Source organism: Amia ocellicauda, chromosome 15 (genome assembly GCF_036373705.1).
Source record: "Amia ocellicauda isolate fAmiCal2 chromosome 15, fAmiCal2.hap1, whole genome shotgun sequence".
NCBI lineage: Eukaryota > Metazoa > Chordata > Actinopteri > Amiiformes > Amiidae > Amia > Amia ocellicauda.
The window spans coordinates 12,456,920-12,475,265 of NC_089864.1; the positions used below are offsets into that span (position 1 = coordinate 12,456,920).

General features: G+C 37.6%; 1 protein-coding gene across 2 annotated transcripts in view; it reads left to right on the forward strand.

Annotated features, from left to right (window-relative positions):
- The first annotated feature begins 1,032 nt into the window (after window positions 1–1,032).
- The window catches only part of ptpro (protein tyrosine phosphatase receptor type O), a 33,457-nt gene continuing 16,143 nt past the window's right edge, over window positions 1,033–18,346 (forward strand). Inside the window, exons 1-4 of one of the 2 annotated variants that reach the window (XM_066724349.1) lie at window positions 1,033–1,524; window positions 16,125–16,398; window positions 17,384–17,542; window positions 17,966–18,118. In XM_066724349.1, the coding sequence (XP_066580446.1) occupies window positions 1,450–1,524; window positions 16,125–16,398; window positions 17,384–17,542; window positions 17,966–18,118 (661 nt within the window). In that variant the 5' untranslated portion in view covers window positions 1,033–1,449. The remainder of the gene's footprint in view (window positions 1,525–16,124; window positions 16,399–17,383; window positions 17,543–17,965; window positions 18,119–18,346) is intronic. The other variant, XM_066724348.1, reaches the window with a different exon arrangement.

An 18,346-nucleotide genomic window follows, 5' to 3' on the forward strand; every position in this document is an offset into this window, starting at 1 on the left:
TTACAAAAAAGAATTATGGACTACAATGAATGCAATGTTACGGGGGGGGGGGGGGGGTGTTCCTGATGTAGTTCTTCTCTAAATGATTATAAATACCTTTCTTTGACTTTAATTGATACACAAGGTGTTGTGATTACACTTTTAAAACTTTTTTCCTGTTCATATAAAAGTGGTCTATTGTCACATTTTAAACGTTGTCGGTTATAAATGGCTTGTTGCCAATGTACCAGTCAGGTACATTGTTAGTAAGGCAGCAAATCATAACACTGCAGTATGCCTATACGAAAAACATGTCCAAATTGTTGTCAAGAAACAAACACACAAAGAAACCAAACCTTTAATTTATACAAAGCCTTGCATGTGTCCATCTGGAGTGCAAGATCAACTGATTCCCATTGAGCTGGACCTTGTTGCACACGTCAAAGATATTGGCCAGTGAATTTATGTATGTTGAACTAGGCTACACTATTTATAAAGGCCTCTATTCTTGTGCTGATGTGGCAGTCTCGCTATGGTGGCAGTTCAAGATGGGGTTCAATGCTGTTCCAAAGGTTTGCTTTATTTACAGCAGGGCGGCGCTTTCTACCCCGGGCCCCTTTTGTGCCTGGGGGGGGAGGGGGGTTAAATAGAGCTGCTGTAACCACCGGGGGTGTGGTTACCATAGCAACGGCGGCGGCGAACGCACCAATCATCAAAAGAGGGGAAACGCGGCATTTTAGCATCACAAGGGCATTATGCGCGTTTATTGGATTGATATGCAAATTATGTATTCAAATAAGACGTGCGATATAATGCAAGATTTGGGGGATTAATCCTTGAAATTATTTATAAATCACGTCAGCAGTATGCATGTTCCAGAATGTTGGAATTCCACTGAGGCAGGGTATTTTCAACCAGATCAACTCGCTGCTGCATCTGTGGGTCTTTCTTTATTGGAAATGATGCTGAGGAAGAATGTGTTTCATCTGCGTTACCCTCCACTAGACTGGTTTTTACAGAACCGATCCACAGATTGAACAGAAAGCTTCCCCCCGTGTGAAACACAGGCCCTGTCAATCATCCTCCACGCCGGTCTCTCCGAAGCAGATTTCCCCCGGTGGGCGTGGCGTCGAGGGGAGGAGACAGTAACAATGTTGCCCCGCATGTGTCACTCAGTCTCATCCGGAATGTGATGGGAGATGCTGTTTCTCCGGCCAGCATCTGGGCGATAGGATTACACCGGCGAAATCAGTGTTTCCCTCCATCTGATGGCCGATTCTAGAGACCGCTGAGATCCCAGCTCTGCCGGTCTTTGCCACAGCGGGTGCAGTTTAGGGGGGAGAGCACCATTGGACGCCTTAGGTTGGCTGAGGGAAACCGTGCCAGCGATCTGATGCTGCAGAAAATTCGCCATTGTTTCCATGAGCCGCCGACCTGTCACCACTGAGATTTAGAAAGTATTTTTTTGCCATGTATTGCCAAGTGGGTAACAGGATCATCACCTCAATGCTGCCTTGCATCATATGCCTCCTTTTCAGCATCCAGGTAGGAAAACCGTTCTTATTCCGCTGGCTTTTTTCATTCTACTGCAAGCGCCGATTGTCTGGGCTGCCATGCTCAATATATGGTGGTATCTTTTTGTAGAGCATAGCTTTAATGTGTGCATGAAAGGTGTTTATTTAGTCTGCAGGTATATATATATATATAACCTAATCGTGATCTAAATAATTGCAAAACTCATGATGTGTATGAAAATTGTCATCACTAGTGCTCTACCAGCAGATGTAATAAGGTCTGACATGCGAGTCGGTTTTCTGTAAAATGTTTCTTCAGGCAAAATGGGGTCATTCATTCCGAGACTATTCGCTGTGATCCTGCATTCTGTCTCCCCTTCTTCCTCATGTGTTCCCTTTGAAAAAGAAATGCAACCAATGTGTATGTGCATATATAGATATGAACAGCAACGAAAATAAAATTAATTGCATGGCTTGGTTGAATGTTTTTTGTAATTTGTTGCATTGTGCTTAATCAAGTTAGGGGCAAACTCTCAAAGCTGCCTCGCCTAAAGACATCAGTGACGTCCACCTGTGGTAGCAGTTCAATACAGATTGAAACACTCAAGTCTTTATTGTCTGTTACCATTATTATTATTATTATTATTATTATTATTACTTTTAGTTTTACAGCAATAATACCATTATTTATTTAATGTGTTAGTTATATTTGTGTGATGTTTAATACATGTACTAATCATTTGTACTCAGTGTGTCTTGTATTGCACTCAAAAGGACACACCTTTGGAAAACTATACACGTTTAGTTCAGTATATTGATACAACTGTGAGCTCCCCTTAATAAGAACATTCACAAAACCTTTTCTTCTGCTTTAGATTTCTGTACATGAGGAATACATTCTTCAAATGATCACACAGTTAATACTGTTCACACTTAAACTCCAAATTATGTCTCTGTGCTATGCTGCAATCTTTCTTGTTTTTGTAAAGACTATCTGATTGCCATATCCTTATATTAAATGACGGATATGATCATGTGAAGGAACAGAAAAAGTGTAAAACCGGCAATACACTGATACAATTGTGCCAAAGCATATGCTTAGATTGTGCAGCTGTGACTGCTAGCAAGAGATACTATTTTGATAGGAACATTTTTCAAGAGATAACAGAAGAAAATGTAGGCTACTCTGTGTTGCATTTTCAGGTGTCCTCAGTCCCACAAACTTACTTTTTGAATGGGCGCTGATATTACTTTTTAATGAATTTGTTCATTATTAGTGCTTTTTTTTCAAACAAAACCATAACAATACTAAATTGACAGATTTTCTTAAAAGTTACATGAATTCTTTGGCTGTAATCTTTGAAAAAAACGTCCTTTGGATACTGGACAGGTCTTACTAAGAATAATGATCTAGTAAATGGAAAAATACATTTTGCATTCTTTTACTATGCAACGAAACAGAGGGATGAAGGCAGGAGTTAATGTCATAGATCATAGATGGGGTATTGAGGGTAGTTTAATTTCAGTGAGAAATCAGATTTACTACATCCAAAATAGGAAGTCCCCAAATGTGTAGTTCTCCTTTAAGGTAACATAGGAGTCAGTATGTTTTTACTGTTACTGAGGTCAAATCTTCAGGATATTTCCTGTTAATCAGCAAAGCATGGAAGGAAGGTGGATGATAATACTGCATAATATTGTTATATAGAGTAACATTTTTCAATTTTTATTTGAAAGTGTCATATTAGTTTTGCAGCTTTAATCTGATCATAATAAATGGCTCTCTTCTGCCATTTCATTTAATTTAGAAAATATAAGTATTTGATTGAATTTGTCTGCCTTCATTTTTCATAAAGGCCCAGATAAAATACAATCTTCAGCCCACCCACCAGTCTAAATAAAACACAGATGTGATGCCTTGGCTATTTGATTGTTTCAAGCTCCTTGCTCGTACCAATGCAAAGCTGCCATAAAAGCACTGGGTATGTAATTTATGTTTGACAGGTAGGTTGAGGGTTTGTAAAATAAACAAATAAAAATAACCTGCAATAAAACTTCACGGCAGCTGCTTACTGCCAACCATTTGTTGGTAGTTTGTGTAGGCTTCAGGAGTAATAGTATCATACCCAAAAATCATGACATTAAATAAACTATCACACCAGAAGATTACCATTGGGAACTTAATATTTATGTATTTTAAATCATCTATTGCTGAAATACAAATACAGATCGGATAACTGTTTGTATATAAACCTGTCCCCCAAAATACCTTAAGTGCATTATGTAAGGGCAGGTACTGCTGAGAGAAGCCGCAATTACCTGTGACAGTCATATCAGTGTACTCAAATGGTGTGAGCTACCCGTGGCCATATTCTTGACAATACAAAATGAATCATTAGTCAATATTCATTACATTAGGCACAACAGACCTAGAACTATATTGACATTGACTGATAATACTCATAGAAGAGGAGAAAATGTACCTGTTGTTAGTCAGCCATCAAGTATTTTAATGGTGGTTTGCAGTTGGTGGCTGGGTCGGCCTGAACCTGAGGTTGTTTCGGTGGGATTTTCATTTTTCTAGTACTTCAGGCTAGTATCAATATCCCATTGTATTTCAATAAACATATATCAGGTTACTCTGGGTTGTAAGCCTACACATATGACCCAAAAAAGCTCTCAAATGCAGGCAATTGTGTTGTAAGATCAGCCCCTTACATACCAATAGCCTGCCAGAGCATATAGCTGATTTAAGAGTACTGTAAGTGCTCATAATGTCCAGGAAGTGAATTGGAGCTTTCCATTCAGCACTTGTTTTAAGCGCCTACGTGTAAAGGAACAAACCTAAGCTATGTTCTATTGATCTTAGCAGAGGAAGCTGCAACCGGCTAATTCTCTGGATTCTGTGCCAAACCAAGTCCACAATCTCCGAACCAGTGTGGCAGAAAAGCAGAAAACAAACACGACTGCAGGATCTTTTAATATTTTTAAAAGCCAGAGGTTATCTTTGGTCGAGACTGGTGGCAAAGTGAAGGAGAGGGAGATTATAGCTGGGCTTCAAATAATATTCCACGGCAGCTCTTTCAGACTCCCCTTGTTGATTAAGTCTTCCAAATAAACTGCAAACGTTGGGATTTTGATCATAAATATGCAAATCCAGTTACTTCTGATATGCAAAGAAGGCTTTTCTTCAGCCCTATACTATTATCTATACTTGCACTAGACAGAAAAGGATTTGATTTGTTAACATATTTGCAATCAACATGTGGAGATATATGTATAGTGATTAGGGATAATTCACAGCATCAGTATTGAGCAACAGCTATTAAAAGATACAGACTGATGTTTATTTTTGGCTTTGGTAGCCTTTTTATTGCAGATCTGTTTTACCTTTAACGTTATTATGCTGGCGCAGATTCTAAAACATAAGTTCAACATGCATCCAATTTAAATGTGTGTTATAATGATGCTGAACTCTGACAACACATTTAAAGGTCAATAGACATTTCAGAAATCTATAGCATTAAATTTCGAGAAAACCAAGATTAGAAAAGGCTAAAATACCCGTGTTTATTAATGATAATTATGTAGTCCCACTGTAGTGCAGGTTAGTGTCAGTACCTTTGGTCCATTTGTAGGTTAAACTAATGTATATTAAACAATAGGAATATTTGTGCATGTAATTTATCTGTCTAGTGTACATGCTTCAACTCATTAAATCAGATAACATTGCCTCATTCATAGAGAAAAAAACAGAGTCCCAATTAAGGATATTTTTGCCCTTGAGATCGCTGGGAAAAAAACATCTGCCGTACCCTTAATTTCTTTTCTTTATTGGTTACATCTCAAACTGTACAAAACCAGGTTCAGCTGGTATTAACCATAGGGGCTTACAGAATTGAATGTTCTGGACCTAATGATTTATGGGTTTGCTTCTACAACTTTTTTTAGTTCACAGGACAATGGACATAGACTCTCATCAATAAAAAGGCTAAAGTGAAAGATACCTAATGATGCATTAAGTATAGACTTTGATTACATTGCTTTGATAACGATCCAATTAACTCTCCCTTGTGTCCTCATTAGGCTAACTTTGTTTTATGAAGTTAAACCCATAATATACAATCAATATCGATGTATTTGCTTGCGTATACAAAAAAATCCTTGATGAGAGCTCATTACTGAGTCTCCTGCAGCTCCAAGTTCAATATTTGTATTTATACAAATAAGGCTAACAGACTACAATATTATAATACCAAGATTCTTGAAACAATAAACAAACAGGTTATTATGAATGCAAGAAACAATCTCACCATAAGGTAACTTGTAGGAAGTTGTATCCTACTGAATAAAATAGTACAGAATCTTTTTATTATATATTTGTATTTGGCTAATGGATTTGGGTAATGCAGTATTTTACCATGCACTTTAAATTTGATTTAGCATCCTAGCTAACTGCTGAGAGGAAAAAGCACACAAAGCAATTCACAACAAAAGCATGCATTGCTGTGAACGAAAGCTTAGGTTAGCCTGCTGAGCTTATTTTTGCAGGCACCTTGATCTTGCATTATGCAAATACAGGAAGCAAGCAATACATCACTGGCAGAACATGACATATTCAGAACTGCACCAACCAACGCGCAGATACTCGGCAACTGTGATTGACTGTCGAGGGCCCTAGTCATACTTAGCTAGTAGGTTTCTATGTCCCTGAGTGTCTCTTTTGTCACATATTCAGTCTTTTATTCCTATACTTGTTTTTTATTAAGATATGTGTCCCCTCATTTCTTTGACCTCCAATGGGGGTGTCTGGTGTAATGAAATGTCACAATGGAGTATTGCTCCAAGGTATAAGACCTTAATCATTTTAAAGAGCTCCAGCATCAGCATATACACATGCAATATCCATGATATTTATCATTTATTTAGATTAAGATTATACATTTTTATTTTCTGTTCGATCTATCTTCTCTCTATATCTGTCTATCCATTTAGATATATAGAAGTATAGCCATACGTTGCTCATTCTTTTATTGAAGATAGAAAAAAATATCTGGGATTTAGCCAGAAAGAGAGCTGGATAGATAATTAGGAACAATTCTTTGGACAATGTCATGCCAGTGTCTTAAGTATGTGGGGGAGACATGATTTAAATAAACTCCCTTTTGTGACACCCAACAGACCGCCCTGTGCTTTCAGCTCTGTTATTTCAGCTTGAACTTCTAAATGAAAAGTGCTGCGTCTCTCCACGGGCTTGTCCGTCATCTGCATGTTTTAAATGGCCACTGTGTTCATCCCACATGTCAGGCCACATTATTTTTCAAAGGTCTGATAAGCCCTGGCTAAGCAGAACTGTTAAGAGGGGGTGTGGTGAAGCAGAAGGAAGAGGACGTTGGCAGGACTTTCCCCATTTTTTTCAGTTTTGCTGGCTGTGATAGAACCTGCAAGTGCTGTTCAGCAGTTTTTTACCCCGGATTTGAAAGGGTGGAAAAGCGATATTCTCTTTATCACCTGCCAATCATTCAGCAATTAAAAACAAATGAAAGATTTGTGTTGTAGTGGGGCTTAATCCAAGTGTTTTTGCTTTTTCAGTAAAGGAATTTGCAAAGTAAGGTACCACCAGTTCAAACTAAAGTATGGCATAAACACATGCTGAATAACTTTTAATGTAATGGCCCTCACATTTTTTATATTATGTTTTATCAAAAATAAGTTTGTTATGCAGTGGTGATCTTAGTCTAATGGCAAGTGCAATTAATTGTGCCACTTGCCAGTTGAATGTCCTACCATGATAATTGTGTAGGTCATAACATGGGTATTTTATCACATTTGTTTGTGTGCATTCTTTGATATATAATTGGTTTTAAATTGGTGTCGCCATTCCAGAGAATTGTCACAATGTGCCTAAAGTGTGGGACTGCCATCCGTGAAAAGCTACCTGGTCAGCATAATGGATTTAGGGAAAATATGCAGTTGTTGCAAAGACTCTCAATAGAAACTGTCAAAAATGTCTGCTCTACTCTACTCTACATCTACAAAATATATTTGGATGTAAGGAGGGCTTGTAGAGCAGGTGGTTCAACCATAATGTTTTTGTTCTTGGCTGTTTGTGTACGAGAAAAAAAGAGCCTAGTTTCGTAAGAAATACAGATGGGATAGGAGATAAAAAATATGTTACATTAATACAGTAATCAGTTATACAATGAAGAAACGTATTGCCCAGTAGAATAATTAAAGCATTGAAGATCACTTTACTTAGGATAGATTTATCAGATTTGGGCATGAACTTGAAAGTGGAACTTGTTTCAGAGGTTTGAACTTAACAGAATTTCTAACTGAGAATATATTCATAAAGAAAATATGATCTCATTTATTTTTAAAGGTTTTTACATATAGAACTAACAATGATGGTTTGGATTCTGCGTTAAGCAAATAGTTCCTAAAAATATAATTATGTACATCACCTTGTGTGTCTTTGAGTGCTTAAGTAACAGACCTGTCATTTTTCTTTTCTTTGTTCCTAGTTTTATTCTTGCAAGTCAAAAGTCAAATGCTATCCCTTTTGCATTCATGCCACTGACATGGCGTGTGTTCACAACTGTTACTCAACTGCCAATCTCCAAACCTTGACACAAAGGAAGTAAGTGTAGTTGGCATTACCCCAGTAGCTGCGAGAGATGCAGACAGACAGCAGACTCCACAACTCCCTCCACTGCACGAATGCAAGCTGCCATCGCAGAAGAGATTGCATTAGATTTATAAGATTAAAAATATGCCAAGATGTGAACAACTGAAGCCCTGACTGTAATGCACAATGCTGCATTTTTCAGAGCTTGCTTTTTAATCTTGCTTGTACTACCAAGAAAGGTCATATGTATGTATAAATGCAACACATGTATTGGATTTAGTTTTCTCTAATATACTTTGATATGTAAAAACAATAGCGAAAGGATGTAATAATCATTTGCATGCTTTGCATCTGTCAACCCCTTAATTACAAACCCATCATTACATGTATTTGGTGGTAAACAGGATTTGTGACTACTGTGCTGTGCCTTACAGATTAACAGTGTGGTCATGAATGCCGTTTAACTTTGTAGATTAAACCAACACTGAGGAGATTTTAGTTTACCCCGTCAGTGCTGTGCTGACGTATGCTGTGATTATGATTCTGAAATGGTTTCCGCAAAATCGGACTGGAATTGCTGCCATTTTTAAGAGATGTTCTGAATGGAGTATGGCAAGGTTTGCATGAAAAACAACTGTCAGGGGATGATACTCTGATGGTGGGTGAGGCCTGGGCTGTTATTAAAAGTCAGCAAGGCCAATCAGAGTTGATTAACGTAAGCAGCCATAGTGTATATGTTTGCAAGCTAAAGTGAAAACATAAAGAAGTTCAAAAACAAAATAGATTGGCATTGGTGCTCGTAGTGAACAATATCTCGTTTTTCTTCTGGGATCTTCCTCAGAAGTATGAGCTGTCCTTTTTGATAAATTGGTTTCCTATATCCAGTCAAAAGATATGGGAAAAGCATTTGCACTGAATTCAGCGCACAAAATCCAAAATTTAAAATGAATCCTCACAAACCAACACAAATCCCAATGTTAACAGACCTTCATTCTTGTTTCAATTCTAAACCACATACCATATTATTATTTTTAAAGTGTTTCACATACTTTCCCATCAAATACCTCATTTGTTTTGTACATATAGTGCCTCCGGGGGTATTTTAAAAACAGCTTGTCATCAGAAGAGATTCATCACTCACTTGGCAACTAATTCATTAGTGATTAGGGGGAAGACAGCTAATTAATTGTGCTGTGCTCCCCTCACCCTGTGTTTGACAACGTGAAACGGGACACGGACAGCTTCTCTTCCTTTGCCTTGGAAGAGTACCACCAGTGATCCAGGGTGTCGGAGAGACTTTAATTAAAGCCAGTGATGGAATGCACTAGGGGGAGATGTGAATCCTGCCATACATATTTGGACGCAATTAAGTTTGATTAGCAAGAGGAGGACGGGCTATTGAGCACAGGTGGCATGAGCCTTGAGTCCTGTGGGGGGGATTTTAAATTAATAAGAAAATGCATGATGGCAGACCAATAGCATTGCATGGACAATAACTGAGCAGTTATCAGATCCTGCCTTGAGCACAATTGAATGGTTTTCATTGTGAATAATGGCTGATCATAAAAATGTAAAAATCAATTCATGTCCGCCCTGTTCCCTCCCTGTTCCTGAGCAGAAAAGCCAAACAGTCCCAGTCTCCATCTTTTTCATGTAAGTAACGTAACCCACCCACCCCTACACACACACTCGGAAGACCTATGCAAAACGCAAGGTCCCATAAGGTTTCTCTCCACCACAGCATGCATAATACATGATCTTCACAGTTTGGTGTCAGTCAAAACATTGTTCTGATGTGAAACACATTGTGTTACATTTTTATCTGCTGTGAATATATGAATATATATTTATAATTGTGATCAGTGTAACTGTGAGAATACACCCGTTAATTGCTTCATTCAAATACTAAAAGGAATACAGATGGAAATGAACTAATGCTTTAATATATAATTTGAAATATATATATTATCAACAATTTCCAAAATACTCTTTTAGATTTGTCTTTCATTGGAACATACTTGGTACTAACTACTTTGTGTAGATTTTTCAATTAAAATACATTCTGTAAATCATCAATCATAATGAAAATATAATCAATAAACACTGTGCTATGGGTGCTGATGACCCCAGCTAACTTATGTTGTCTTAAAGCTGTGTATTAGGCATATTTTTTATGATAGTTTCTTACAGTTGGTTGCTCAGTAACAGGTTTATTTAATTCTGGTAGACCTAAAATAAACATGTCCTTAAAAAGTTATGGAGCTTCACTATTGCAGTGCTGTGCAGTTTTTTTTCTGGACACTTTTGGCCCTTTTACGCACTTGTGGTCAGTAAATTGTGATACTGTAGTCCAAAAGTGAAATCAGCAAGGAGGAAGGTAATTACAATGTCAGCTTTATTGGCAAGAAATGTGCCGTGAGAGGAGAAAAGTGGTAACTGTAAAATACACATTACCATACCCTTAATCCACCATAGAGGCTGTGGGCAGAACCACAAGGTATTTAGGAAAGGTATCAGTCCCCATGAAGTAATGGAAATGGACATCTGAAAAATTGGATTGACAGAAAATGGCAGTTCTAGTGAGTTTATACAAAGCACACTAAAAATGGATAAGTCCACTTTGAATCGTTAATGTTGGTGCCAGTATAAATTTACTGGGAGGGTTTGTGAATACTTAAATCCTGTTTTTAGTAAAACTGCTATCAGATGTTGGGGGAAAATACCATAGCCAACATCCAATTGTATCTTTTTTATGATTGAATTGAAAAATATGTGGAAAATAATATTCGGATTCACAAAATGTGTAATATATTATATTATATTATTTATTTATTTATTTATTTATTTATTTATTTATTTCAATCTCAAAGCTACATCAGCTTCAGAGGTCTGTGTTTTAACTATCCCAGGCCACTGTAGTGTTATTCATCTTCTTTGCCCAGGGGAGCACAGTAATGTTTAATGCAATCTTTAGGATCTCTAGAATGTTCTTGCAAAAAGAGCAATTACCATTTCATACCACCTCTCCATAACGTACCATAACGTGTGATTATTTTACCAACTTTTCATCAGTCCTTTGGTCCACCAGTAGATCAATGTGATTTATTTATTATCCCTTCATGTATGGATAAAAAGAATAATACACACAATGTTTTACCTGTTTGGTGTAAAACAGCTGCTTGAAGCTATTTATGTCAGAGGACACCATGTGCTGGTCCATCTGTTGGCTCATTTCAGTGTAGTTGGGAGACCAGCTCTAAGGCAGGTTAAATAACAACCTGCTGTTCTGATTTGCTGTCCAAATAGGTAACCTACACAATGTAATTCCTGGGTTTGAAGGACTGTTATATTTGGCAGCTACATTTCTTCAAGACTCCATAGTTTGGGAATCTCACAATACTTATTTTGTTTGTTTAATATGCTCTCTTCCCCTTAGAAAGTGTTTCTATGTGTCAGCCTTTGTTATGCCATCAGAAAGTCTATTTTTATTTAACTATTTAGTGAAGTATCATTCTGTTTGAACAGTCTACTGTGTAATACACTTTTCTTCCCACATGTTCTCATTGAAAGCCCCAGTGTGGCATATTGGGTGGTGGGGGTCGTTTGATCTCTCCCCAGTTATCTGCATGGCACCACATGACTCAGATCTATATGGCCCCAGCTATGTGCAGAGCATATAAGCACAGAGCAGCTGTTATCATTAGCTGTTTCTGGTTCAGATTCACTTTTTAGCATTCTTCAATTAGTCTATTTTGTTTTACTAAGGTGTCCATCCTTAAAACTACAAATGCATTAATTCTGTATAAAATAAAGCATTAGAATTTTTAAGTCAATTTTTCTCCTTATTTTTATATATATGTATATATTGTATTTACGCCCATGCAAGATAGAAACTACAAATACTCCTTCCTTAAAAAGCAAGCATTATAATATTAACTGTCCTGTGTTTGTATGACTCTATGATATATTATAATGAAACAGTTCTTTGTTCATTTAGGTATGATTGGTTAAGAAAACTTCAATTAATTTGAATTCTAGACTCCGTATACTTAATCATGAATAATTATTGAACACCTAGCATGGTACTTCATGTAATACACATTAACAGATTTCACAAAGATATATTTAAACATCAAAGCATGGAGAAAATTAAAAATGTTAGGTCCAAGCTTTAGGCATCAGTGAAAGGAAGTATTGCACAGAAAGAAATAGTGAATCAATGAGATTCCAAAGCATTTGAATCTTTAATATTCTGTGTATTTAGAGATAATTTGTCTGCTATCCTGAGAGACGTGCTGACTTTACCTAATTAAAGTATTCTGCCTCACAAATGCAGAATATATTTTTCTTCCAACTTCCCACTTGGTGTTACACTTAATTTCAGCATTTGGTAGAATAATGCATGTTTGAATGTTATGCTTTGTTCAGTGGGGCTAAAATCCCAGCGCAGCACAGAAAAGCACAGCAGGACCGTGGTGGGGGTTGTGGTCGCCTGGGTTAAGCTATTGAAAATGGGAATAGGTAGCTTCTAGGAGAAAGACAAAAAGAAATCTGCAGTGTATGTCGACGCTTTGAGACCTCTGAAGATTTCCCTGGCAGCATTCATCATCTCTGCATTACTGAATCTGCAGTTGAGGGCAGTATCTCCTAAATGGTCAGTTCTCATTAATAATGGAACATAACTGTTTTTATGCCCCGCAGACCCAAAAGGAAGACTTTGAAAGCTCCATCAATGAAGTAATTAAACCCATCCCTACATTTACAGAGACAAGCATGGGAAGAAAATAATTAGTTTCAAATCTTTTAATTCTGCCATAGCAAAGAGATCATCTTGTTGGTTTTAGTCCATTGAATCCAGCTCATTAGTTGTGTATAAATGACTTAAATATTAAGCTCCAGAGTGTGAATATATATAGGCACACGATTTTTTAGTATACATTTCATTATCCTGTCATGGTGTTATATATAATTTTGAGTGGTTATTGCAATCTGAAGGATTATAATGACTACCCAATTAGGGACATAAAAGTTCATTACTAAGGACTGTTGTGCTTTTTATTGATTTATTTGTTCACATTCTGGAACTGAGGGCTGTACTGAAATAAATATTGATGGCATTAACGTATCATGGACAATCTGCACATGAACTATGCAGCCAACATACATTTTATTGAGTCATCATGGACAAATGAGATGTCTAAACAACATGGCAATAATCACCTGCATAGTGTAAGTTCTTGCAAAAAAAAAAAAAAAAAGGTAATGCTTAAACAGAACCTCTCCATTTCAAATCACATGTACATGTATATTAAAAAACAAGGATGAGGCCAAAGACACAGCACAGCCATCGGTAGCACCGCAATAGTGAGGAGACATCTTACTGGAGTTATTCTTTTATCTTTGAAGTTGCCATGACAATAAAGACAGACGAGGACTGACTTTTGTCTTATGGTCGCTGTGAGCCGAGTCTGCAGTGGAAGGCACCGAGCTCAGAACAGCTTTATCAAGATTAAAATGTAAATATTGGCATTTAGAAAGACACTGCATGCCAGCCTGCAAAGGGTATATAGCTGGCGTTACATCCCTCTGAGAAGCAAACCATGCTAGGATTAGCCCTAGTGGTGGTAAAATAATGAAATCCAGCCATGCTTTCAAACGCTAAATTTATATGTATTTGATAATCATTCCCTTTTAGCCTCACACTCAGCTAGTAAGTGTCTCGCTCAAATGGAATGTAGGTAATTGTTTTTTTTGGAATAGCTCTTGGTCACTTTTTTTCTTTCATACTGATGTTTTGATACTCCCAAGTTTCCTATCATTTGTTGCTGTTTCACTCATTTGGTATCCTCCTTCGTAACTTATTTCTGGATGTTTCTATGGCCAACCACATTATAAAGCTACCTCTGCTCACTAGTCGGGTGTGATGAAATGAATCAAATGGAACAGACAGGTTATCAATGGATATTAAACCGTCAGTATAAGAACATAAATAAAGATTGCCATTCCTGAAAGTGCATCAGCTTCAGGGTTTAATGTAGTAACTACTAGTTCATAAAAAAAGCTTGCATTTCATATCACCAAAAACAAAACATAAAAGTTGAGAGGTGCGAGAGACAGACCTCCATTAACAGCTACTTAATTAGCTAAAGTGCTGCACTGGTTCCATCACCATGTTGACATAAGCACTTTCTGTGTCTCTGTAGACTGGTGCATTAACAGCCATCGTCTAAATGTGACACAAACATCTGGCCTGTGTACAGCTTCTAAGTTTCGCAATGGCTCATTTACTTCCTAGAAGCAGAACCAATCTGAGAACAAGTATTCATTCTACTTTGTGACTAAATCTGTATAAAGGAAGACAGAATGTCAGAGAGTGTTTCAAATGGAAATGTATCCGATCTGTCTTAAAAAACCGTTAACAAGAAACAGAAAAGACAAGCAATGGCAAACCTTTAGAGATGACGGAAGTATAGCAACCGCATCTGTTTATTACTGTTTATTGTTTCTTTCACAAAGCACCTTTCAACTCCCTGATGTGTGCTGACAGACAACAGACACATTCAGTTGTCACTGGTTTGTTAATATTCCTAATTAAATTGTGTCACAATGATCTTGACTACAATTGTGTATTTCTTTCATACTCTGGTGTCCTTAATCAGACCCGCAGGTGATGCCATATGTTCTTTATACTGCTGCCTTCTATTGCAAAGTGATTATATCTGACCCTTTTAGCACTATTAAACTAGTACTACACTTATTCCAGCAGCAGATTACACTCCAGTATTGTATTTTTCCATCGGCCTCTTTTACTATCGAAGCACATTCAAGTATGGGATGTATTGCATGAACACCACTCTCTTCTCACATCTCAATTGAACTGGCTGCAGCTGTTACTATAATTATTTCATAACACTCAATAAAACAAACAGCGGTAAACCATTAAAGAGTCCTGCTTTCCTAAAATGAGAACTCGTAAATATAGTGGAGTATAAATGTGTGGTATAAATAACAGCCCTGGGCATACGTGTCTGTGTCAGAGACTCAGTGATACACAAGGCCAAGCGACAAGACACTGTGCTCAAACTTAGATGGGTGCTTGAGTGTTATCACATAGAAATATCTTCTCTGTGTCAAGACTACTCCTTTTAATATAGCAGGACTCTACAAAAATCAAAATTAAGGGTTCCTCATGTTACTGTTATATTTTGAAGTTGCCCTACAAGGGGAAAAGAGTTGGAAAGTCTGAACACAAAGAAATTGAGTTACTCTGGTTGCCAGAGATGTGAGCTTTACTGAAATGCCGTTCCACTGTTGTTTACTGTCAAACAGAGCTGATTTAATCTAGCGGGAATAGCTTGGGGGGGCAGGGATAAACAGTGTCAGGACATCCAGGACTATAATGAGAAGTGAATGGAAACACAAGTTGTATAACACCCACCACAAATAGCTTCCTCGGGGTGAGAGAGAATAAATACTGCAAAATGGCAAACCAAGTCCGGTCCTGAGACTTAATGATCAGAAGTAATGACATTTGAATTTGACTTATTGATTCTGTGATCTTCTATAATAGCACCCCTTGGCGGATTATGTAACAAGCAGTCCACAACAGAAGCCTCTGATATGTCTGTCAAATCAACAAAGGGGTATTTAGAGTAGATGGCTTTAACTTTAACTCTTTACATGCCCTGTGGGTTTCTCTCAAATTCAGGAGGTCCAACTTCATTGCAAGCATTGCTGGTCACTGTCTTTCTGCATGCAGAAGAAGTATTACCATAGAAGTATGTTGTTGATAGACATAACTGTCAAAATAAATATTGCGTGTGCAATGATGAAATGCAAATTGCACATTGTACTCCACCTATGTGAGGGACAGTCCTTCTATGGAGTTGAGTGAATGTTTGAGCCAGGCTTCAAATATCTAGTCCTATATTGGACAGGCAATGTGAGCTACATGTTGTGTGACTAAACCTAATGGATTGCTTTTTTTCCTTTTTCATTTGCAGAGCACTACATGTTTCCTAGTTACTGTCAGAGATGACAATGCCATTGTAATGTCTTTGGAGCCTACAGACCTGAACAAAAGTGCAGCAGCATATATGGCAAAGGTCACCGGCGAGTCCAAGACTTACTTCCTGGAATTTAAGAACCTCAATGACACTGCACCTCCCACTGTGGTCTTTAATGCCACCTACCATGGCCTCTGTTACATCATAACCCTCATGCAGTTGAACACCAAGATGGAGTCAAAAGCTGTCAAGTCAGTCACCGTTCTAACCAGTGAGTAAAAGACCTACAGTTCCAGAGTATTTGTGTGTGTGCGTGTTTGTGTATTTCACTAATGGCATTCATCTTGCGTGAAAGACCTGTGTTATCTTTCCCTTTGTCTTTGACCTGATTGCTTCTATAGTTTTCCATTGCACACCATTATTCCCCAGTTACTAAGACACACAAACATGAATCCAAGGTCAAAGATGGTAGTTTAAGTCTGGCACCTCATCAGCAATCAACATCCATGTGAACATAAACCACTGTAACCATATATAGCTCTGGGAAATGTTAGGGGGTTAAATAAATGAACTTTTGTATGTGTCTTGAAATGTATTCTACAAGCTTTACATGTTTGTAAGTGTAAGTGTAAGTGTTGTGTAGATTCAATGGGAAAAACTAGTCAGAATTGCAGCCCATCCTGGCTGAGATTGTTAAGGCCATGATATAGTTATGATACCCTGACTGTCTGTGTTTCCCACAGTGTGGAATCTGAGAAACTATCTTCCATACATTCTAGACATGTGACAAATTCAACAGAAAGACAAAAGTCTCTCTTAAAGAATATTTCTGGATCAGACAGTTTGCAGTTCTTTTGCAGACCATCAGCTGTTAATGTAATGTGGCGGCAACTTGCAGAGAAGATTGTAAAGAATCGCAGCTCTGCCGTGGCCTGGCCAGTCACTGCACATCATCTCTATTGAGAATGTTTTGACTTTCCAAGAATGATTCGTGTGAATGTGTTCATGTGAATGCATTCACTGTATTTGTATGTGTATTTAATCTATGTGAATATATATTTAAGCTTTGTATTTTAACTTATAAATAAATATTTGTTCGAAACAGTTTATACTGTCATTTGACAATACTGTAGCTTTCACTAAAGTAGGGTTTTGCCTACTGGATTATGTTCTTCATACCGCCTTCATTTTTGTTTTTGTCAGGAAATGTCTTGTGCTGCTATTTGTTTGTTAATTATTTATCTGTTGTTTCCTAGAGCCTCTTCCTGTGAACAGTGTGTCTATTCATGACTTTCAGCCTTCCCCCGAGACTGGCGTGATCTTTGAGTTCAAGTGTGCTGAGAAGCACAATGTTTTTACAAGAGTAAACATAAGTTACCTTGAGGGGAGAGAGCAACGGTCCATGTTATACAAAGGTAAATATCTTAAAAGTCTGTAATTTTAATAGGATACAAAATAATGTGTGTGTGTTTCCTTCACAATAATAATTGACCAGAGTTGACTGAAATATACAAAATGCACTTTTCCACACAGAGATCCAGGGCCTGCCCAGAAAATAAAAAGTAATGTCGACCTCAAACCTCCAGTTTCCCATTTATTGTTTCCTGTTCTATCATATTTTCAGCTTCTGTTATAGCTGCTACCCTGTAGCTTTTGGAGGTGCTTCCGATGTTAAGTGATGATTAATACATACTGCACTACAGCTGTCGAAATTGTTTTCACTGTTGGCCATGATATGCAGAAGCTTGTTACCCGAGAGATTTGTGGTCTTGGAGAAAGCCAGAACATACAAGCAACTTTATGAACTAATTCATCAAATGTTTATGTTTCTTACACAGACTTCTTCAGGGGAAAGACTGTTTTCAAGCACTGGTTGCCAGGAACTTGCTACAGTAACATAACTTTCCAACTGGTATCTGAAGCCACTGTCAACAAGAGCATCTTTGTCCAATACAGTGTTGTGGGACATGAAGCAAAACGGCACCGGACAGGTACTCTGAATTGCACTCCACTGAGAACTTTCTGTATTTTTGGTGTTTGTTCGATTTTGTGAGGAATCATTCAGTTTCTCTTCCCTTTATGTATCTAGTCAATCTTCCATCAATGGATCTGAAGAGTAGACATCAGAGACTTATTAAAGAAAAGGTCGCACTAATTCTAAAATCATGGTTTTATGTGTCTGTATGTGTTGTGATATAAGTGAGATACAGACCACTCTT